At 42.1% G+C, this 24,235-nt stretch overlaps 1 protein-coding gene across 1 annotated transcript; it reads left to right on the top strand.

Annotated features, from left to right (window-relative positions):
* Positions 1-17,004: 17,004 nt before the first annotated feature.
* On the top strand, positions 17,005-23,417 carry LOC125784863 (uncharacterized). Its single transcript, XM_049468824.1, has one exon. It carries the CDS (start codon positions 17,290-17,292, stop codon positions 23,233-23,235), a length of 5,946 nt encoding a protein of 1,981 aa, XP_049324781.1. The 5' UTR covers positions 17,005-17,289; the 3' UTR covers positions 23,236-23,417.
* Positions 23,418-24,235: the final 818 nt, after the last annotated feature.

Raw genomic sequence — 24,235 nt, 5'->3', positions numbered from 1 at the left:
TTGTTGACGACCCTTTTTTGTATTTTTGACTCCTCTTTTGCCTACTCCCTGTTATTGCTGGATTTTCTCTGTATGACTCTGGACTGCCTGACTATTGTCTGGTATGTTGTTTTCTATTGCTGCCATTTTGTTGCTGACCCTGCCTGCCCCTTACTACCCTTGTAAGCCTAGCTTACAAGCTAGCCATTATTATTAATAAACATTATAATTCGTATCTTTGAGTGTGTTTACTGTGTAAACAACAATTTTGGAATTAAAGCTTTGCTTTTACTGTATTTCTGTTCTGTTGTTTTCCTCTAGAAACTCGAAAAACTACCTCAACTAGCTCTGTGAAAAAGGAGGGATTTATTCCTCTTTTCCCTTCGCTCTTGGTCTGAGTAACCCTCGTTTTTCTTCGGTTCTCTTCAATTCTGCGGTGAAATTGCCCCCAGTGGAACTCGTGACAGCTGAGAGTTGTCTTCCCTTATTATTTTTGGCCTGGAGGGGACGAGCCAAGGCCTAAAATGATTTTACCTGGAGCTTTTTCATCCTTTAAGGGTGTAACCCAGATAAATGGCCCAGAGTCTCCTTGGCTAAGATTAAAGAGTTCCTGTTGGCATCTGGTTAGCCCATAAATGCCTCGGCCATCCCGCCAGCACATGTTCCCAGGCCCCCTACCCGCTAGTAAACAACGTCAGTTGCATACATGACACGGCGGAGGAGGCGTGGGGCTTTCATAAACACGACTTGAGAGCGAGAAATCTCAAAGAGGTTCTAATGAGCAAATATTTACTCTGTAATTAACTAATTCTGAAACGCAGAGAACAAGCTGGCTGCCAACTTAAGCGTTCACACACGACGAGGACAACGGCCGGCTGGCTGGCTCTGGGAACCATCAGCGACGTGGCCTGCAGTGTTCCATATGCAGTGTGGGTGTGAGTTGATTGATAGTGTTTGATATATCTCCGTAATGCCAGCTATGCATATATGCGGCTTGTGTTTTCAATGTTGCAGAACAAAGAGACTGCGCAATACATGCTGGCATAAACAATACATGAATCACTGTGCTGAAAATAGACGTAGAACTTTAGTGGAACAAGAAATCATTTAAAAAAGTAAAGAGCCTCGGTTGCAAACTCAAAGCAGATAATGTAAATAAAGTGTCCACTGTGCAACTCGCAGCCCAGTATTCATGCTAGTCCTGAAACCAATGGTTTATCATAGATACTACATGCTGATGTAGCACTGGCAACAAGCTTGGGGGTTATAGCATTTAAGTTCTATCAACTGTCTGCAGTGCAGGAGGACCATACTTAACATCTGGACACACCAAGCTAATTGTATTAGAAGTAAATGACACATTATTAACCACACACTATTAAGGAATCAATGCATTCAGATTAATCTGCTAAAAAGTCTGAGAATTGAGGAATAGAAGTTTGCTTGTTCAGTGAAATCTTTAAGTCTCTAAGTAAGTTGTACCGCTACATCACTCCTCATTTCCCACACAATCACCAACTTCAACCTGCCTTTAAAAGAACTTGACTAACTACATGCTCTCTTTGCTGCTTTCAGATGCAGCATCTTTCTTTCCTTTCTTTCCTTGCTTAAGAAGGAATCTGTAGATCTAAAAAAATGCCACTCACCACCTCCAGGAAGGTCCAGCCATCTTCCCAAGGGAAAATCATCACCCCTGCCATCCATGTACAGTAGAATCTGCATGTTTCCAACTGCAACAAGACCTGGGCCTGCAGCAAAAACCTTAACTTATCGTTATATTTAAAATCTAATTGGTGAATCAGTTAAGATTTTAAAAGTATTTCTTCTTGCATTCTTGTCTTGAGAATTGCTCTGGTAGAAATTTACTTACTTAGAAGATTAATACTTTGCTCGATTCAATTCAATTTATACTTTGCTTGAGACACACTAAGTAAACAACTAATGCCACCTTGAGCTTATTATGAAGTTAAAGTAATTGTGTTCTAGACTAGTTAGTAAGTTAGTTAGTTAGTTAGTTAGTTAGCTAGTTAGTTAATTAGTTAGCTAGCTAGCTAATTAGTGAGTAGCTAGCTAGTTAGTTAGCTAATTAGTTAGTTAGCTAGCTAGCTAATTAGTTAGTTAGTTTGTTAGTTAGTTAGCTTGCAAGGAGGCTAGTTCGTTAATTTGTTAGTTAGTTAGTTAGTTAGTTAGTTAGTTAGCTAAAGTATGAATTATGAAGTTAAAGTAATTATGTTCATCAGAACATCTGAGCTTTATTCTGACATAGGAAAGGCAGTATTGTTATTTGCTACACTAGCTAGCTAATAAGTTAGTTAGCTAGCTAGTTATTTAGTTAGTTAGTTAGTTAGTTAGTTAGCTAAAGTATGAATTATGAAGTTAAAGTAATTATGTTCATCAGAACATCTGAGCTTTATTCTGACATAGGAAAGGCAGTATTGTTATTTGCTACACTAGCTAGCTAATAAGTTAGTTAGCTAGCTAGTTATTTAGTTAGTTAGTTAGCTGGCTAGCTGGCTAGTTAGTTAGCTAGCAAGCAGGCTAGTTTGTTAATTTGTTAATTAATTAGTTAGTTAGTTAGTTAGTTAGTTAGTTAGTTAGTTAGTTAAAGTATGAATTATGAAGTTAAAGAAATTATTTTCATCAGAACATCTGAGCTTAAGTCTGACAGGAAAGGCAGTGTTGTTATTTGCTACACTATGGGCTTTACACAGCAATCAGGGCTGGGCTGGGGCTAGACTAAATTCCTGGACTTTTGTCTAGTTAGTAAGTTAGTTACTTAGTTACTTAGCTAGTTAGTTAGTAAGCTAGTCAGTCAACTAGTTAGCTAGCTAGCTAATTAGTTACTTAGCTAGCTAGTTATTTATTTAGTTAGTTAGTAAGTTAGTTAGTTAGCTGGATAGCTAGTTAGCTGGATAGCTAGTTAGCTAGCTAGTTATTTAGTTAGTTAGTTAGCTGTCTAGCAGGCTAGTTTGTTAATTCGTTAGTTAGTTAGTTAAAGTATGAGTTAGGAAGTTACTTAAGTTAGTACTTGTTCACTTGTTCAGTGAAATCTCTAAGTCTCTAAGTAAGTTGTACCGCTACATCACTCCTCATTTCCCACACAATCACCAACTTCAACCTGCCTTTAAAAGAACTTGACTCACTACATGCTCTCTTTGCTGCTTTCAGGTGCAGCATCTTTCTTTCTTTCCTTTCTTTCCTTGCCTAAGACGGAAGCTATAGAACTCCAAATAAATGCCACTCACCACCCCTAGGAAGGTCCAGCCATCTTCCCAAGGGAAAATCATCACCCCTGCCATCCATGTACAGTAGAATCTGCATGTTTCCAACTGCAACAAGACCTGGGCCTGCAGCAAAAACCTTAACTTATCGTTATATTTAAAATCTAATTGGGGAATCAGTTAAGATTTTAAAAGTATTTCTTCTTGCATTCTTGTCTTGAGAATCGCTCTGGTAGAAATTAGATTCATACTTTGCTCGATTCAATTCAATTTATACTTTGCTTGAGACAAACTAAGTAAACAAGTAATGCCACCTTGAGCTTATTATGAAGTTAAAGTAATTGTGTTCTAGACTAGTTAGTAAGTTAGTTAGTTAGTTAGTTAGCTAGCTAGTTAGTTAATTAGTTAGCTAGCTAGCTAATAAGTGAGTAGCTAGCTAGTTAGTTAGTTAGTTTGTTAGTTAGTTAGCTTGCAAGGAGGCTAGTTCGTTAATTTGTTAGTTAGTTAGTTAGTTAGCTAAAGTATGAATTATGAAGTTAAAGTAATTATGTTCATCAGAACATCTGAGCTTTAGTCTGACATAGGAAAGGCAGTATTGTTATTTGCTACACTAGCTAGCTAATAAGTTAGTTAGCTAGCTAGTTATTTAGTTAGTTAGTTAGCTGGCTAGCTAGCTAGTTAGTTAGCTAGCAAGCAGGCTAGTTTGTTAATTTGTTTATTCATTAGTTAGTTAGTTAGTTAGTTAGTTAGTTAGTTAAAGTATGAATTATGAAGTTAAAGAAATTATTTTCATCAGAACATCTGAGCTTAAGTCTGACAGGAAAGGCAGTGTTGTTATTTGCTACACTATGGGCTTTACACAGCAATCAGGGCTGGGCTGGGGCTAGACTAAATTCCTGGACTTTTGTCTAGTTAGTAGGTTAGTTACTTAGTTACTTAGCTAGTTAGTTAGTAAGCTAGTCAGTCAACTAGTCAGCTAGCTAGCTAATTAGTTAGTTAGCTAGCTAGTTATTTATTTATTTATTTATTTATTTATTTAGTTAGTTAGTTAGTAAGTTAGTTAGTTAGCTGGCTAGCTAGTTAGCTAGCTAGTTATTTAGTTACTTAGTTAGTTAGCTGTCTAGCAGGCTAGTTTGATAATTCGTTAAGTCGAAGTCAAAGTGGTTTTTATTGTCATTTCAGCTATATACAGAATACACAGTGAAACGAAACAACGTTCCTCCAAGGACCATGGTGCACATAAACACAGTGTAGACAGAACAATAGTGCAACAGTACAAAAGTGCAGACAGACAATATAACACCATACAGACAAAGAATAATAAATAACAAGACAGTGTGCAAATTATGCAGTGTGCAAAAAGGACCAGGTGAGGTAGTAATTACTCTATTACACAGTGTGCAATAGAGTCCAGTGAGGTAGTAGGGTTTTAAGTGCTTTCCATTTTCTGGGGTAAGTGGGGTAAGAGTGTGTGTGCATGTACAGAAAAACCATCAGTTCAGTCTCTGCAGTTAAGGAGTCTGATGGCTTGGGGGTAGAAGCTGTTGCAGAATCTGGTCGTGCTGGACCGGATGCTGCGGTACCTTCTTCCCGAAGGCAGGAGGGAGAACAGTTCGTGTAAGGGATGAGTGGGGTCATTCACAATGCTGGTTGCTTTGCGGATGCTGCGGGTGGTGTAAATGTCCGAGATGGAGGGGAGAGAGACGCCGATGATCCTCTCAGCTGTCCTCACAATACGCTGGAGGGTCTTGCGGTCTGAGACGGTGCAGGTCCCAAACCAGGCAGTGATGCAGCTGCTCAGGATGCTCTCAATGGTCCCTCTATAGAAGAGTGTGAGGATGGGTGGAGGGAGACGGGCCTTTCTCAGCTTCCGGAGGAAGTAGAGACGCTGCTGGGCTTTCTTGGCTGTAGAGCTGGTGTTCAGGGTCCAGGTGAGGTTATCTGCTAAGTGGACACCAAGGAACTTGGTGCTCTTAACAATCTCCACAGAGGACCCGTCGATGTTGAGTGGAGAGTGGGTGTGTTGTGCTCTCCTGAAGTCAACAACCATTTCCTTTGTCTTGTCCACATTCAGGTGAAGGTTGTTGACTGTACACCAGTCTGTCAGCCGCTGCACCTCCTCTCTGTATGCTGACTCGTCGCCTTTGGTGATGAGACCCAGCACGGTTGTATCATCGGCAAACTTGATAAAGCTGTTAGAACTGTGTTTTGCAGCACAGTCATGAGTCAGCAGGGTGAACAGCAGAGGACTCAGGACACTGCCCTGGGGGGCCCCAGTGTTCAGTGTGATGGAGCTGGAGGTGCTGCCCCCGAACCGGACTGACTGGGGTATCCCCGTCAGAAAGTCCAGGATCCAGTTGCAGAGGGGGGTGTTGAGGCCGAGCGAGCTTAGCTTCCTGATGAGGTTCTGTGGGATGATGGTGTTGAATGCTGAACTAAAGTCTATAAACAGCATTCTGACGTAAGTGTCCTTCTTCTCCAGGTGGGTGAGGGAGAGATGAAGGGTGGTGGTGATGGCATCGTCCGTGGAGCGATTGGGACGATACGCAAACTGCAGGGGGTCCAGTGAAGAGGGCAGTTGTGTCTTGATGTTCCTCATGACTAGCCTTTCGAAGCACTTCATGATGATGGGTGTAAGTGCAACGGGACGGTAGTCATTGAGGCAGGACACTGTGGACTTCTTCGGCACGGGGACGATGGTGGTGGACTTGAGGCACGTTGGGACAGTGGCGCTGCACAGGGAGATGTTGAAGATGTCCGTGAGAACATCTGTCAGCTGGTCTGCGCACTCCATAAAAGTTGTTTAGGGCATCAGGGAGGGAGGCATCACGTTCACAGGACGGTGGCATTGTCCTGTAGTTGGTGATTGCCTGGATGCCCTGCCAAATGCGCCGCGCGTCACCTGTGTCCTTGAAGTGGCTGTGGATTCTCTGGGCGTGTGCGCGCTTTGCCACTCTGATAGCTCTTGACAGGTCGGTTCTCGCTTTCCTCAGGGCCACCTTGTCACCCACTCTGAAGGCGGAGTTGCGGGTCCTCAGCAGCGCACGTACCTCAGCAGTCATCCAAGGCTTCTGGTTTGGGCATGTGGTGATGGTCTTGGAGACAGTGACATCATCAATACACTTGCTGATGTAGCTAGTGACTGATGCTGCATACTCCTGCTTCTGTACTGGCCTGGAGCGTCTGTTGGTGTCAGCCAAACACACATGTGATCCGAGAAAGCGAGGTGGGGACGGGGCTCCGCCCGGTACGCGCTGGGGATGTTTGTGTAAACAAGATCCAACGCGCTCGCTCCTCTCGTTGCAAAGTTCACATGTTGGTGGAATTTAGGGAGCACTGACTTGAGATTTGCGTGGTTGAAATCTCCAGCGATAATAAACAGTCCGTCTGGGTGTTTGTTTTGCAGATCGCTGATAGTCCGATAGAGTTCACACAGAGCCTCTTCAGCATTACACCAATGCTAGCGCTGGGTGGAATGTAGACAGCAGCTATTAGCACGGCGGAGAACTCCCGTACTAAATAAAAAGGTCTGCACTTGACTATCAGGAACTCCACCAGCGGAGAGCAGTGTTTGGCGACAGTCACAGCGTTGTTACACCATTCCGTGTTGATGTAAACACAGACGCCTCCACCGCATGTCTTCCCGGATAGAGCCGCGCTTCTATCGGCTCTGAACGTGGTTAGCCCGGCTAGCTGAATGGCGCTGTCCGGAATGTTGTCGTTAAGCCACGATTCCACAAAAAACAAAATACAGCAGTCTCTGAACTCACGCTGGGTAGTTCGCTGGAGTCGGATGTAGTCCAGTTTATTGTCAAGGGAACAGACGTTTGCAAGAAAGAGCGATGGTATAGCCGACCAGCTAGGACTAGCCTTTAGCCTCGCGCGGATCCCGGCTCTCTTTCCCCGCTTACGCTTACGCTCGCACCTCTTGCGATGGCACTTCCGCTGGGCTCCGGCGTCAGGAAACACCGCGGGCTGGCGGCCTGGGTCTCTTAGCAGGCTAAGCTCAAGTAGCGTCTGCAGAACCTCGTCCGGTAGCGTGTTTTCTGGCTGGTTTCTCCACTGTAGCAGGGTCTGGCAGTGGTAGAACATGTGCACGGATGTTCCGATGCACATATTTGCAGGAAATAAACGGAAAAAAACGACAAATAGTAACACAAAAGCACCATTTAACGGACCCGGAGCGGCCGCTGCGTGTTAACGCGCCACCAGTCAAAGGCACACTAACACGTTAGTTAGTTAGTTAAAGTATGAGTTAGGAAGTTACTTAAGTAACATAAGTTAGTTAGTACTTATGTTCATCAGAACATCTGAGCTTTAGTCTGACAGGAAAGGCAGTGTTGTTATTTGCTACACTATGGGATTTCCAGGGCTGGGCTGGGGCTAGACTAAATTCCTGGACTTTTGTCTAGTTAGTAAAATAGTTAGCTAGCTAGTTAGTTAATTAGTTAGCTACCTAGCTAATTAGTGAGTAGCTAGTGAGTTAGTTAGTTAGTTAGTTAGCAAGCTAGTCAGTCAACTAGTTAGTTAGTTAGTTAGCTAGCTAGTTATTTATGTATTTAGTTAGTTAGCTAGTTAGTTAGCTAACAGGATAGTTAGTTAGTTAGTTAGTTAGTTAGTTAGTTAAAGTATGAATTATGAAGATAAAGTACAGAACGTCTGAGCTTTAGTCTGACTTTTGTATAGTTAGTTAGTTAGTTCGCAAGCTAGTTAGTTAATTATTTAGATAGCTAGCTAGTTAGTTAGTTAGCTATCGAGCTATCTAACTAATTAACTAGCTAACTTGTTAGTTAGTTTAGATATCCACATGAGGAATTCTTCTTCTTTTTCCTCAGCTCAACAGATTAATCTCTAGAAATCAAACCATTTCTGTAGCAATTCTGTATTAACTGTAAATCTGGCCCAAAGTTGATCCAAAACCTGATAGATGAACTACTCCGAACTTTTCTCTCAATTCCTCCTTCTGCTATTCAAAGAAATCATACAGTTGACAGTTCATTAATTTATTTTTCTAACTTCATTGGTAGTGGCCCAATGGCCATAATAAACACTTAATATGATTTTTTTTTTATTCCCACTAAATATGCAGGGTTATTTAAAAAAAAAAATGTTTGGAGCTTTTAGCCCAACAGCCCAGATCCAGCTCCGCCCATGCTCTGACCTAAGCTGCCCTCAGAAATACGAGGAGTAATCAGGTTTTTACAGTGTCATTTTGCCCTGGAGCAGATGTTTTCACTGAGATGGGGCTGACCAGGGGCCCATAACAGCCTCCAGAACACACAGCGCATGGACAGTAAATGAAAGGAAATGGTTTTAGCTATTGCAGGGCGAGGCCTGCAAATCTTCCTGGAAAAGGTCAGCGTCACCCGCTCCAGCTCTGTGGGTAAATGGACGAATGTGTGAGTGTGTGTTTGTGTGTGATTGTGTGCGTGTTGGTAGGTGTGTGTTTGATTGCTAAGCTTTTAAATAATACATTAAGCTGTAAACACACATGTTGACATCTTATCAGTTATTGAAGGAGTTTCTAGAGCTTTTTTGATAGATAGATATATAGCTGTATAGCTGTATGTGTTACTACATTGCGAAGTTTTGCCAACTCTTCCCATTGCATACTTAGCATTCTCCTTGTCTGTATCTCTGTTCTTCTGCCTAGTTTTTTTTATCTATATTTCTCAGCCAATAGGTCATATAACTATTTTAAACTGAAAGACCCTTTGCATAGAATTAATACAATTCTGAGAAAAATAAATGGCGCAGCTGATGTATCCTTCCCAGGCCTCAATTACACACAATTGTCTGTGCATGCACAAGTCAAAGGAAAAATATAAAGACAAGACCAGGTAAATGGCAAAAAATATGGAATGTCATGGAAGGCTGTTCCAAACTGAAGGAGCATTTGCATAAAACATTATACAATTCTGAGAAATGTGAAGGACCCAATTGATGTATCCTTCCCAGGCTTCAGTTACACACAATTCTCTGTTGAAGGGAAAAAGCAGGAAAATAACAATGCCTTTGCATATCTGTTTGTCTTGCTATAATGCAAAGTATTGGCAACTCTATCCATTACATACTGAGGATTTTTCTTGCCTGTATCTAACTAGTTCATGGTCTTCTTTAATCTTTTGATTATTAAACTTTCTGCTTGATTCAGGGTTTGGTGATCTGTTTTGTTCACCCTGTTCACTATTCATTATTAAACATTTTTCACCTTGTTATATGTGAGCGTCTGATTGGTCCGTTGAGCCTTATATAAGAATACTTGTAGCACCTTTCTATTTTTTTAGAGTTTCCTGTGTAAAATTCAAAAATTCCCCTGTAATTAAAGAGTAAAACCACACAGTACATTAGAACTAATCTCGAGAGATTACCGTGAGGCCTGTAAGACTACAGACTACAGAGTTCAACCCACTCTAACCTCCTTCTGCAGATACTGATAGAGGCCTCTCGAGCTGTTCCCCACAGACATAAAGGAAAATTATGTGTGAGGTTTGTCTAGTACTGGCAGCTCTCCGTCTCTCTCCGTCGCTCTCTCTGTCTCTCATTTACAGACACACACACATATACACACACAGTCACCCACACATATACACACACATATACTAGCAGCTCTCCTCTGGGAAGGCCTACAGTCTAGATCATCATTGGTCTTGTTACTTATCCTGTCTCGCTGCTCAGCTGCCAGTTTGTCAAGGTCTGGGCTGAAGGGGATTTATTTTTTCGTCCCTACGGATTTAAAACACATCCCTTTCTGCTTTCTGTCTCTCTCAGGACATAGAAAACTGAACACACTCTATCTGTTCAGAGTCCATACATATAGTGTAGTCCTTGTAGTGAACCAAGGTTCTTTTTCCATAGAAAACAAGTAGAACAACTCTGCCAACTGCGTAAAATATTTTGGAGTACATCATATAGGCATGTTTTAGTAGCTAATAATCTTTTACCAAGAGGTACACTACCCAAAAGGTAGCCTCTGAGAGTCTTTTTATAGGATCTACACTGATGGGCATGATGGTCTGGAATTGAAGTGTGTTCAGGTAAATATCTGGCGTGTTTCTGTCTTGGTGGTGGGAAATACAAGTGCGCCACAGATTGATTAAAATCCTGACAACACTCAACAGTCAGCTGCCCAATCCTGTCAAGTCAATTTTCTCAGCTCAGACGCGCTGTTATGAAAGGAATGTGCCAAAGTCAGAGCACACCTGGTTCTTAAAAGGAATGGCAACTGGCACACTGATTGGTTTATTTCATGAAACACGCCAAACACACTCACAAATAATAACGAGAATTAGTTCATGCGTTTTGTGCGTTTTGAGCCACGTCAAATATATTTTTTGCACCCTCACAATACAAAAAGACACACCGATACACCCTAAATCCAGCTGCACAATCTGCAATTGAGGTGTCGCCTATAGATCGCTAAAATAGGGCCCTTGGTGTCTTATCAGATTACACCTATAACCATTTACTGTATAAATCTACAGTACCTGAGATCTGATAGATTTACATTGCAATGTTTTTTTTACGACAATATATATTGCGGTATTAAACCTATGATGTCACCAGCCCCGCTCCTACTCACACGGTGTCTCGTGTCTGGACTGATCAAGAGCTGAGTCAGCGCCGAGCTCACAAAACCCGAGGAAAACAGCAAAACAACAGTAATCGGCCCTTTAATCAGACATTTAAATGGCCTTATAAAAGGTAAATAAGAGTGTTTTTCTGGGATTTAAAGCGAGATTTGGTCTGTAACTGGAAATATCTATGCAAAACAATGTAGAACACAGCTTTTTACATGTGTGTTTACAAGCACGTGCCCAACCATGTGCTTACCTCGTGTTTACGTCCCCCAACTCCTCGCCATTCTCAGGCAGCTGCAGCCTGTCACTCACACAGACACAGAGACATCACTGTGTATCTACTTCTTGTGTCAAGAATCAAAACACTGCAACATGACATGTTTGATTTAATTGCCTTAGGCGACATTGCACGTCCTGCACATCACAATGACGATGCCTAAGCGATATATCGATATAGGTACGATATAAGTACTTTTTGTACTCGAAGGTACACTCTTCATAATTGTATCCTCAAAGGTACAATATTGGTCTTTACAGGGTCAGATTTGTTCCCTCTGAAGTACAAAGTCATTCCTAACAGCAATTAGTACAGATTTGTACCATTGAACCAGCCAAAAATTACAATCAGTATTTTGTATAACTGCACTGATAAAAAATATATATTTTAATTGCACTTTTTTTTTATTTGAAAGCCAGACAATTTTGGATCATCAAGTTCTTGACACATATTCAGTTGATGATAATGTTTATAATCTTTATAATCTTCACTGGCACAAAAACATGGGTACAAAAAATGACTTTTACTGAAAGGTACTTTTTTGAACCTTAGTATAAGGTACAGCCCCAGCGACAAGCTTTGTACTCTTTTTTTAAGTACAAATCTGTACTTATTTTTTAGTGTGTAGACTCCATACCCTGTAAAAAAAAAACATGAATTGTGTTTAAATGAACTAAATTATTAAAAATTTATTCCTCAAGTAATTATTTGAGGAGAGTAACCGTATTATTGCTTGTTACCATGTGAAGTAATTTCTTTAATTTTAACAGACAGACCCTGTTGTTGTTTTACAGTATGTGATGCATTATGGGGTTATAAATTCTGTGTAATGTAATCTCTTAGATATAATGAGTCGACAAAAGCAATCTAAGTGCAGATAATGCCGCTGCACCTGTTTACATTTAAATGTCTCGATACGATCTGAGCCTCTGATTCCCTCCGGCTAGGTCGACTACAGTCATTTTCCGTGATGTCTTTGGAAAAACATGAGGGAATACTCCTCCGGCTGACCCAGGGAAGAATCCCGGCACGGAGGAATGGAACCGGATAGCGGTGTGTTTGGAATTACACATACAGGCCTTGGGAATGCCTCCGCGAGACGCCACCTGCAGCGGCCACTTCAGCTCCCATCTCTGAAGAGAGCGAGAGTGATCCGGCGTCTTCTGCGCGGCTTGTTATGAAAGCGATAGCGTGTCTGCGAGTGCCTCGGGGCAGGAATCTGCCTTTAGTTTGTGGGGAGAAGAGAAGGGGATTGGGGCGAGTTTTTGTAGCGCTCAGGCTAAGCTGACATACTCGGATCAGGGAGACTCCCTACAGTGAATACCTAGACTGGCAAATGCAATAAGGATCACGAAACGGACAGGATGAGGAGGAAAAATAAACAAGGAGGAGAAAGCATAAAAAGGGATTTTGGGGTACAAAAGCGCTGAAAAAACATGACTGAAACGCGCAACTTTTAACGCAGTGGATATCTGAGATAGAAAAAATAATATTTTGACAGTTTTGACTGTGAAAGAAAGACAGTAAAACTATTCTGCAGTCTTATGCATTGGTTTTTGAAATATGATGAATGATAATGAAAATAATAAAAAAATAAAATGCTTCTCTGGTGAGCTTTGGTTTCCGCCCATTCTCGTTTTTCCACCCGTTCTTGGATTTTCCTCCCTATTTCCTTATAAGGGTGTTTTTTCCCATCTGTGTCCCAATTCACTTGCCAGGGCAGCGATAGTATATTGGAACGCGACCCTAATGACATGAATTCGATCCCGCGTGAGGAGCGGTGTGTGTTTATTTATTAATTTATTCCTTTCTTTTTGGGTTTACCTGCTTTGAGATCAACTTTTCTGCAAGTTGGGTTCAACAACACTCTGGGCTGGAGAGCTACTAGTCTCTAGCACTCCATTCCATTACACTTCATTAACCAAATTTAATTGCAACCCCTGCTTTATACACTTATTTTTTAAAAGTAATCGCTTACCCGTCCAAAGCATTGAACTTAAGTTCCAATCACTTCAGATCAACAGTGAATTCCAGTCTTGAAATTTCACGACTCACTACTAAATATTCCACAGCCAACTGTCAGTGATGTTATAATATTATAAGTGGAATTGCCTGGAGATGGCAGGAATTTTAGGAGAAACATCTTCAACAAAGTTAATCTATAAATCTCTGAAACCTAAGTGAGAATCATAAAAGCGTATCCCGAGACATCAACATTTAAGCAAAATAATTTGTTCTGTATAGCACTAAAAGGTTCTCTAGATCCAAAGCTTTCAGTTGTATTAGTACGTTAAACTTCTCAGGTGTTATTTTTGCAATATGATTAAACTATTTTGTTTACTATCCCGCATTATTTCTGTTTAAGAAATAAACGTTTTAAGAATAAAAGGTAAAATTGAAGGTAAAATCTTTCTAGATTTAGAGTTAATGGTATTTCTCTTGAGCAATTTTAGGAGAAACATCTGTAACAAAGTTGATCTCTAAATCTTAAACAATCTTAAATAAGAATCATAAATTCTGAACAAATCTCAGGAGAAAACAAGAGTTTTCTATGCATAGTTTTTTTCCAGCACGAACGTTCTTTAAATCCAATCTCTAAATCCAAACCATAATTTAAAAACTTACTGAAATCCAGTTGTCATTTAAAAAATAGGACAGTGGACAAATGGTGCTCAGTGCAGCATCAGTGCACGGATAAAGGACAGGACTAATAGATAATATAACTTCAAAGAGCTCTGGGCTTCGGAAAAAGCACGTCTTCATCTCTAAAATATTTTCAGTTGCGTTTGACCTGCTCGGCCTTGCCATTAATTGCCAAACTTCGGCTTTGTTGTCCTTTGAATCTGTCATGAATATTCATCCTGCGTACTGTATGGATGTGCGTTTTTGCTTTGTGTAAGAGCAGGAATGTCACATTCACTTGTCTTCATTAGAGCGAAGGGTCAGCGGTGTCCTGTCTCTGACCTGGTCTGGGGGTAAAGTTCACGTGTTTCCCACCATTATGTGTATTATTGGTTGATTTTTACTAGAAGTTGCTGGTCTAAGACGAGGCCAGGGGCCAAAGTGGAGGGAGGGTTTTATGAGCAATGTGTTGCTGGTTACTCGTTTTTAAACAGAGCACATGAAAAGAAATGCGCTAATGCCAGGAGTAAAAACGCATTTGCCTTGTCACGCCTTACACTGAAAAAAAAATGACGAGTAAAATTTACTTTTGCAACTTTCTGCATTTGCTTTTTTTTAAAGTAGATTCAATTTCAGATACATTTAAGTAACTTCAACTGGGTTTCAAGACTTAAATGTTACATAGAGTAAATAACTGAACTGAACTTCAGTCAATCTGTTCTTTAAGTAAACCTTACTTAATTTATTTTTGCTGAATCAATCCTTTCTTTTAGTAAACTTTACTTAATTTATTGTTGCTGAATCAATCCTTTCTTTTAGTAAACTTTACTTAATTTATTGTTGCTGTATCAATCCTTTCTTTTAGTAAACTTTACTTCATTTCTGCATACAATATTACCTAATTACAATTACTTAATTTACTTAAGTATACTTAGGTATAATAAAAATAATGTATTAATGTATTTAGTGCCATCCATGTGTCAAGTGAAGGTCTGTTTATAAAATATATCAAAATAATCTTTATAAAATACATTTTTGAGAATATGCAAATATTTGAATGTGTGTTTTAATTAATTTTGTTTTGAATTTCAGGTATTATAATATATTATGTATCATAAATTATTTGAGTAATATCGTGTAAATGAAGTAAAGTTTACTAAAAGAAAGGATTGACTGAAGTTCAGTTCACTCTATTAACAAGTCTTGAAAGCGAGTTGAAATTACTTAAATTTATCTAAAATTAAATTTTCTTTTAAAAAAGTAAATGCAGAAATGTGTAAACTTTTTTTAAAGTAAATTTTACTCATCATTTATTTCAGTGTTTAACATCCCGATACAACTTTAGGGAAGGGGGCCCCTTTTTTTGGCTTGCAATATATCTTAGTTATATACAAATTTAAGCATACCTGCTAGCGCTAGCCGGTGACTGGGCGACTCTGTGACTCGGCGTGTGATATATTGCTCTATAATTCACTGTAACTCTGCTCTTGATGGATTGCACCTTCATTGTGTCTGATTACCTTTGTGTGAAGACAGAGTTGAAGCGGCTCGGCTCAGAAGGCCGTGTGAGACGGAGCAGCGCGGGGCGACAGGCTGTATATATTAATGCTGGCGATTAGGAATCGGCTCTAGCTCCCTCACACATTAGCTGGCTGCCGGTTTTGGGGTTGGGGGGTTGGGAGGCGCTACAGGAGCAGTCGGCGAGGGCCTCCACCCGGGCCTCCACCAGACTCGTTCTGAGCAGGACATCTGCGGGAGCTTTTGTGCAGTTGGTCACCAGCTGCACTGCTATAGCAGTTAAGTAGTCCTGCTAAGTAGTTAGCCAGGCTGTCAGACTGAAAGGGAGCGAGTCCTTCTGAAAATGTATTATATAAATATATATATATATATATATGTAGCCCTGGGCAAAAATGATACCCTTTAATGTTTTTACTGTGTAAATCAGTTCTATTAGACACTGTCACTTTAAGAATCAGTAAGTTAGTTAGACTGCAACTTGTTCCTAATGTTTTGGAGAGCAGTCAGAGTTAACTATTGGATAAATACTGTGTCTGTCAAGATTCCTCTGTTCTGATTGGTGGGGGAGGGACTTGAGGGAGCAGTAGGGTAGTGAGTGGGGAGAGAGATGCGAGAGAGCGCGGGAGACGAGGGAGAGGAGAGGGAACTAGTAGGAGAAGTACACGAAAGTGGAGCAAAAAGTTATATTTTGAGTGTAACAACCCTTTATTTCAGTAATAAGGGTGAGACCAAGATATATTATCTCGGTTAAGCAGTGTTACGTGAGTTATAATTGTGTTTTGCACCGTGTTTAAGGACTGAAGCACTGTAGTTAGCTGCTCGAGTAAGCTAACTGGCTAATTATGCTAGTTCAGTGTGACGGAGCTAGCTAGCGCTCAGGACTGATTCACTCTGCGTGGTTCGGGCGGGAAGACGACACCGTAGCCAAGGTCAGATAGACCCCCTGTGACCAGGTAAAGCAGTGTGGGTCCTCTGACGAAGATTTCTGCCTCCACCGTGCCTCTGATCCGCCTGGTTCTCCGTTCCTGTTCTCTTAAAGACTCCGAACAGTAAGCTAAACATCTCCCAAGTTTCTGAAGGGGCTAGCCGAGTAGCCACGACGCACCCAAGCATCATACAGGCCTGCAACATTTGTTATTTTGGAGTGTGTGTGTGTGTGTGTGTGGGGCGCCCCTCACTAGATAAGTTTAATTCTCTATTTTGTGTATAATTCTGAGTTAAGTCAGCAGAAAGTGTTAATTCTCTGAGTGAAATTGATAAAGTTAAGTCTTAGCCTAATTTCATTACAGTGTACTTTCAAGAAAGCTACATTCCAGTTTTAAGGGGTGTTTATGAGCTGAAATAAGCTGCAATATTTCGTACAGTGAGAAGGTCAGAGCTCTGTTTTTTATTTAACTTGTCACCACCTTATTTCTTTACTGAAGACAATTTTATTTAAGGTTTAAGCACTTTATTTTGTGTTTGTTTTTCTTAAATTGTGAGTTGTGGGGTTTATTTAAATATAATATTGTATTTTATATATTTTATAATAATATATAAACCCTAAAACATAACATTGAGATAATAAGAAATAATAAGAAATATACATCTATAAAGCTAATTCATAAAACCCTAAAAGTTGTGTCTGGTTTAATTCATTTATCTTTAACTATTCATTAATAATACAAGTTGGATATTTTATTTTGTGTTTAAAATCTGAACACTAATTCTTAACATCGAACCCTAGCCTCACCCGCTATAGATATATAGAGAAGTATCACCAGATAGTAGGCACGAGTGCTACATAAAATGGAGGCACCGCTGGGATGGTTAAAATAAGTTTGTAGTATAAGATCTCAAAATCCCAAAGAACTAAGTTATTAAAAAGGAATTACTGTAAGGTGATATTGTAAAATAGTGATATAAAATAGTTTAGTAAAACCAGACACACTAGTTTCATTTAAGCTTTAAAGTTTCTTCTAAAACAGTCCATAAACAGTATTTGAAATATTTCATTTGAGTTCTGAACCTTTATCGCAGCTAGTCAGATTTAAAATAATTTAAAAACAATCTGAATATTTACAGTCTGACAAAGTTAGTCACAACCCAGAGCATGGCACAACTTCACCATTGGTGTAAAGGGGAAGGCATCAACCCTGAAAATGCCTTGTTGGTGAAAGACATTCCTGACGACACCGAAGTCAGCTTCATTGAAGAAACCCTCGAGTCTGTAAAAACACTTGGACGAGTCAGAGTGCGAGGCAGGATGTATGATCCCCAGCTTGAGAGTTTAACAGTCCTGTGTGAATGTCGTGAAAAAGTGAATGTCAAGAGACTACCACTAGATGTGCTGCCTTCAGGCACTGATAGGCCTTGGAGATTGGTTGGAGCCTCAGCAGAGTGCACAACTGAGCGAGACAAACCAGATGGGAACCCTGTTTTGAGCCAAGCAGAACTAACGCAGACATGTACTCCTGATGCCATCATTCGAGCAGTTGGAGAATTGATGGACAAGCAAGGCAGATTCTCAAGTGAGAGCAGTGCATATAGGAGATTACGTACATTCTCTGGAGTCATGCCTACTCCACTTGGTGAAGAGCAGCTAGACAGCTGGTTAGGGCAAGCCCGTCTTATGGTTGACACCTGTGAAAGACCAGATAAAGAGAAACGAATGCGAATTTTGGAGAGCCTGAAAGGTCCAGCATCTGAAATTGCGCAGGCTGTTCGATTCAACGACTCAGATGCATCCTCCCAAGAGTACATTGATGCTATTGAGAATGCTTTTGGCACCCCAGAGACTGGGGAGGAGCTTTACTTTGCATTCAGGCACCTTTGCCAGAAACCAGGGGAAAAACTTTCTGAATTTCTAAGACGTATTGAGAAAGCTCTGAACAAAGTTGTACAGAGAGGTGGTCTCCCAGCCTCTGCTGCTAATGGAGCACGTCTAGAACAACTCATTAAAGGTGCAACTGCATCTGACCTGATGCTTTTGAATCTGAGACTAAGAGAAAGGAGGAACAGTCCACCTAATTTCTTACAGCTGTTGAATGAAATCCGCTTAGAAGAAGGATATGAAGCTTCACGAAACAAGCTGAGTTCAACAATGACATCTGTCCAAGTGAAGAGTGCGAGGGCACATTCCAATGAGATGCAAGGTCTTCAAGATGAGATAAGAGAATTGAGACAACAAGTTAGTGACTACACTTCTCTGCAGCCAGTACAAACCTTAGCTGCTGAAGTGCATTTGCCCCCTAGTTTTAAGACTGAATCCTCAGGGGATGACAAGAAAGTGAATGCATTGAAAAAAGAAGTGAAGAAGCTGCGTAAACAGGTCAAAGTAATGGCCGTCAAGCCAGCCACTGAGAGGTCTGCTCACAAGCTGCCATCTTCTAAGTTCAACCAGTCAAGCTCATTGTCAACCCGAAGCCACAGTGACTTTTTCTGCTATCGTTGTGGTGATGATGGACATGTATCAGCCAAGTGTCAAGCTCCAGAAGACCCTCAGAAGGTGATTCAGAAATTCATTCATGCACGGCATGCCGCAAAGGATGGAAAGAGAGAATCAACAGTTCGTTCTGAGGAAGACTCCTCCAAGATCCATGTAAACCGAGGGGTTGTAAGAGGAAAGTCAAACTGTATACCCAGAGGGTTAGTAGGACCTCCATCTTTGGTCCAAGTGAAAGTTGCTGGAAAGCCGTGTACTGCTCTCATCGATAGTGGCTCACAAGTGACAATTGTCTTTGAAAGCTGGTATTCACAGCATCTAGCTCACAAGCCTCTTCATCTGTTGAGTGGTCTGTTCATCTGGGGTCTGAGTGGCTCTGATGATAGTTATCCATACCGTGGCTACATCCAAGTTGACTTAGAACTTCCAAAGAACATGTCCAGCATTAAAGGGCCCATCACTGTTCTTGCTCTAGTGTGCCCTGATCCTCGTTGTTCTGATAGTGTGCCAATTCTACTGGGCACCAATGTTCACACAATTCGTCCTTTCAACTCTGTCAACAAAAAGTCCAATTCCGACCCAGTGTGCTCTATGAGAGTATGTGCTGTTGCTCCATCTACAGTGCAACCCAGCCCAAGTACAAGAGCTGCTGCTTCTGCTGGGGACAGAGTGGCTGATGTTAGATGGCCTGGGCCTGGTCCTCTAGTTGTTCCTGCCACAAGTGACCACATTGCAATTTGTAAAGTCAAAGAAACTCAGTCACTGGAGAAGAGTATCCTCATCACAGAGCGTGCTTCATCGTTTGCTCTGCCCACAAGTGTGTTAGTACAGCCCACAGTGTTGTTCTCATCCACACTGGACAAGAACAAATTCTTAGTCATGCTGAGGAATGAGTCTCTTAAAGATGTTTCCATTCCGTCTGGTACTATCCTCGCTCACCTTCAGGCAGTAGACACTGTAACAGTAGCACAGCCAGACAAGTCAAAGGTTCGTCAACAAATAGACCCTGTGGTATTTGATTTTGCCAACTCACCGATTCCAGAAGAGTGGAAAGAGAGACTTTCTAAGAAACTAGCACAAAGAGTAAACGTCTTCTCATTGGAGGAATGGGATGTTGGTCTGGCAAGAGGGGTGGAGCATAGAATTAGACTGCGTGATGATAAGCCATTCCGGGAGAGGTCCCGCCGTATAGCGCCTGCTGACCTAGATGATCTGCGTCGACACTTGCAAGGCCTGTTAGCTGCAGGAATCATAAAGGAGTCAAGGAGCCCTTATGCATCTCCCATCGTCCTGGCAAGAAAGAAGTCTGGCCAGTTACGCATGTGTGTGGACTACAGGACTTTGAATCGACACACCATTCCTGATCAGTATGTCGTACCACGTATTGATGAAGCACTGGATTGTTTAAGTGGTAGTAAGTGGTTCTCTGTTCTGGATTTACGTAGTGGATACTATCAGATCCCTATGGCAGATGAAGACAAAGAGAAGACTGCTTTCATATGCCCACTCGGATTCTTTCAGTTCCAGAGAATGCCGCAAGGGGTCACTGGGGCCCCAGCGACCTTTCAACGTCTCATGGAGAGGGCAGTAGGTGACATGCACATGCTGGAAGTGATAGTATACCTCGATGACCTGATCGTGTTCGGGAAAAGCTTGGCAGAGCATGAAGAACGCTTACTGAAAGTCCTTGACAGATTGGAGGAGAGTGGGCTAAAGTTGTCCATCGATAAGTGTCAGTTCTGTCGTTCCCAAGTGACATATGTGGGACACATTGTGTCGGAGCAGGGCATTGCAACAGATCCTGCTAAGATTGAGGCAGTGGCTGCCTGGAAGCAACCCACTGATCTTGCTTCTCTTCAGTCATTCTTGGGGTTCTGTGGGTATTATCGACGTTTCATTAAAAGCTATTCCATCATCGTCCGACCTCTCACAGAGTTGACCAAGGGATACCCACCCACACAGAAGGGCAGAAAGTCATCCAAGACTGCAGGTGACAAAACCTACTTCAAGATCAAAGAACCTTTTGGTGACCGGTGGGATGAGTCATGCACCCAAGCGTTCAACCAGATAATTCACTGCCTCACTCATGCACCTGTTCTTGCTTTTGCCGACCCAGCCAAGCCCTATGTTCTCCATATAGATGCCAGTCTGCATGGTTTAGGTGCTGTTCTTAACCAAGAGTACCCAGAGGGGCTCAGGCCAGTTGCTTTTGCAAGCAGAAAGCTCAGTTCGTCAGAGAAGAACTACCCCGTCCACCAGCTTGAATTCCTAGCATTAAAATGGGCGGTGGTTGACAAGTTTCATGATTATCTGTATGGGGCAAGCTTCACCGTTAGAACTGATAACAACCCCCTAACATACGTTCTCACCACTGCAAAGTTAAATGCGACTGGTCATCGCTGGCTTGCTGCACTCTCAGCATATAATTTCACAGTCCAGTACAGGCCAGGGTGTCACAATATTGATGCAGACTCTCTGTCCAGAAACGTGTTCTCCAAGGAGAGTGGGGAATGGCGAGACATGTCCTCTGACAGCATTAAAGCTCTCTGCAAGCAAGTGCGCTGTGCACAGGATGGAATTTCCCCCAACTGTGCTGTGTTTCTGGGAATCACTCCTGCTGCCATCCCAGACTGCTATGCATTCCCAACTCATTTGAACACTGGTTGTTTAGAGCTGCAAAGTTCAACTCACCTTAAAAACGCCCAAGACTCAGATCCCATAATTGCACCGATCAAGAAATCCCTCATTGAGGGGAGCTTGCAAACGGGTGACAAGGGAGAGCCACGTGAGACCGCGTTGCTGAGAAGAGAAGGACCACGGTTGAGAATAATTGATGGATTACTCTACAGAGTTGTGAAGAGGACACCAGGCACAGACGTGAGACAGCTCGTCTTACCCAAGGTCTACTTTCCCATGGTGTTGAGATCCCTCCATGATGAGTGTGGCCATTTAGGTGTAGAGAAGACAGCTGAGCTGATAAGAAACCGGTTCTATTGGCCGAAGATGAGCGCTGACATCGAGCAGTATGTCAAGAACTGTGGGCGATGCATTGCCCGGAAAACCTTACCTCAGAGAGCAGCTCCTCTGAATAAGATCCCGAGCCAAGGCCCATTAGACCTAGTGTGCATCGATTTCTTATCACTCGAGCCAGATACTCAGGGATTTGGCAGTATACTTGTGGTGACTGATAGTTTCACCCGTTACGCACAGGCCTTCCCGACAAAAGACCAGAAAGCTTCCACTGTTGCCAAAGTTCTGTTTGAGAAGTACTTTGTTCATTATGGTCTTCCGGCTCGGATACACTCAGACCAAGGGCGTGATTTCGAGTCCAAGTTGATCCATGAGCTTCTGAGAATGTTGGGCATCCGAAAATCTCGCACTACACCTTATCACCCCCAGGGAGACCCTCAACCAGAGAGGTTCAACAGAACATTGCTCTCCATGTTAGGCACTCTAGATCCAAGACAGAAGCAAAAGTGGAGCCAGAAGATCAGTCAGTTAGTGCATGCTTACAACTGCACACGTAACGATGCCACTGGCTACTCCCCTTACCTGCTCATGTTTGGCAGAGAGGCTCGTCTCCCTGTGGATCTTTGTTTCGGGGTTGGTCCTGAAGGTGAAGATAACATTTCTTACCAGAACTATGTTGCGAGGCTGAGATCGGAACTTCATGATGCGTACAAGCTGGCCACGGATGCAGCTGTGAAGAACCATGAACGGAACAAGAAATTCTACGACAGATTGGTAAAGGAGCAGGTCTTGGCGAAAGGAGACCGCGTGTTACTCAGAAACTTTGGTGTCACAGGCAAGCACAAGCTACAGAACAAGTGGAGAATCATGCCATATGTCATTGTTGGAAAGATGGAAAATCTGCCTGTCTACAGAGTCAAGCCAGAAAGTGGTGGTGGAGAGGTGAAAACAGTTCATCGAAATCATCTGCTGCCTATTGGATGTCTGGTAAGAATGCCGATGGATGAAGACGCACAAAGTCTGCCTAAAAGACCTGTGACAAGAAGACAGCAGAGACAAAGAGAGAGCCAGACAGCTTCTGGTGGTGAACTTCAAGATAGAGAGGTCGTACTAAGCGCTGATGAATCAGAGGATTCTGAAATTGTAACTTTCTATCCTGTGGCCTTTGACAGTGAACAGATATTGCATGACTTACTGCAGTGTCCTGATCTGCGTGCTAGAGTTCAAGAATCAAGTGCCACTGATGGTCACAAGATATCTTCAGCAAACTGCACTGAAAGAGCTGTTGAGACAAGAGATGATACTGATCATACTCCTGAAGTTGTGGATGCTGAGACAAATCCAACTTTGGATCCTTTTCCAGAGACTGATCTAGCAGGAGGAGTCGAAGCTGAGAGTGTACAGGAGAGTGTCGAAGCGGACATGCCAAGCACAAGGCCAAGTAGAGAAAAGAGACCAGTACAAAGACTTACCTATGATGAGCTTGGGGAACCATCAAGTTATCCCCTCAACACTCTGAGCATGGGTGTGTTGGTAGGATATGGCACCTATTTAGATGCCAAGAACTGCTCAAGCCAAACTATATGGTGTCACCCTATGGCTTTGTGTTCTGGTTGTGCAAAGAAAACCAAACAAAAACTATAGCTAGCTTATGTAAGCTTAACAGTAGCTCACCCTCATGTTTGATGAGGACATCAAAATTCTAGAAGGGGGAGAGTGTAGCCCTGGGCAAAAATGATACCCTTTAATGTTTTTACTGTGTAAATCAGTTCTATTAGACACTGTCACTTTAAGAATCAGTAAGTTAGTTAGACTGCAACTTGTTCCTAATGTTTTGGAGAGCAGTCAGAGGTAACTATTGGATAAATTCTGTGTCTGTCAAGATTCCTCTGTTCTGATTGGTGGGGGAGGGACTTGAGGGAGCAGTAGGGTAGTGAGTGGGGAGAGAGATGCGAGAGAGCGCGGGAGACGAGGGAGAGGAGAGGGAACTAGTAGGAGAAGTACACGAAAGTGGAGCAAAAAGTTATATTTTGAGTGTAACAACCCTTTATTTCAGTAATAAGGGTGAGACCAAGATATATTATCTCGGTTAAGCAGTGTTACGTGAGTTATAATTGTGTTTTGCACCGTGTTTAAGGACTGAAGCACTGTAGTTAGCTGCTCGAGTAAGCTAACTGGCTAATTATGCTAGTTCAGTGTGACGGAGCTAGCTAGCGCTCAGGACTGATTCACTCTGCGTGGTTCGGGCGGGAAGACGACACCGTAGCCAAGGTCAGATAGACCCCCTGTGACCAGGTAAAGCAGTGTGGGTCCTCTGACGAAGATTTCTGCCTCCACCGTGCCTCTGATCCGCCTGGTTCTCCGTTCCTGTTCTCTTAAAGACTCCGAACAGTAAGCTAAACATCTCCCAAGTTTCTGAAGGGGCTAGCCGAGTAGCCACGACGCACCCAAGCATCATACAGGCCTGCAACATTTGTTATTTTGGAGTGTGTGTGTGTGTGTGTGTGGGGCGCCCCTCACTAGATAAGTTTAATTCTCTATTTTGTGTATAATTCTGAGTTAAGTCAGCAGAAAGTGTTAATTCTCTGAGTGAAATTGATAAAGTTAAGTCTTAGCCTAATTTCATTACAGTGTACTTTCAAGA

This window comes from Astyanax mexicanus, chromosome 20 (genome assembly GCF_023375975.1).
Source record: "Astyanax mexicanus isolate ESR-SI-001 chromosome 20, AstMex3_surface, whole genome shotgun sequence".
NCBI classification, from domain to species: Eukaryota; Metazoa; Chordata; class Actinopteri; order Characiformes; family Acestrorhamphidae; genus Astyanax; species Astyanax mexicanus.
This window is presented reverse-complemented; position numbering and strand designations above follow the sequence as displayed.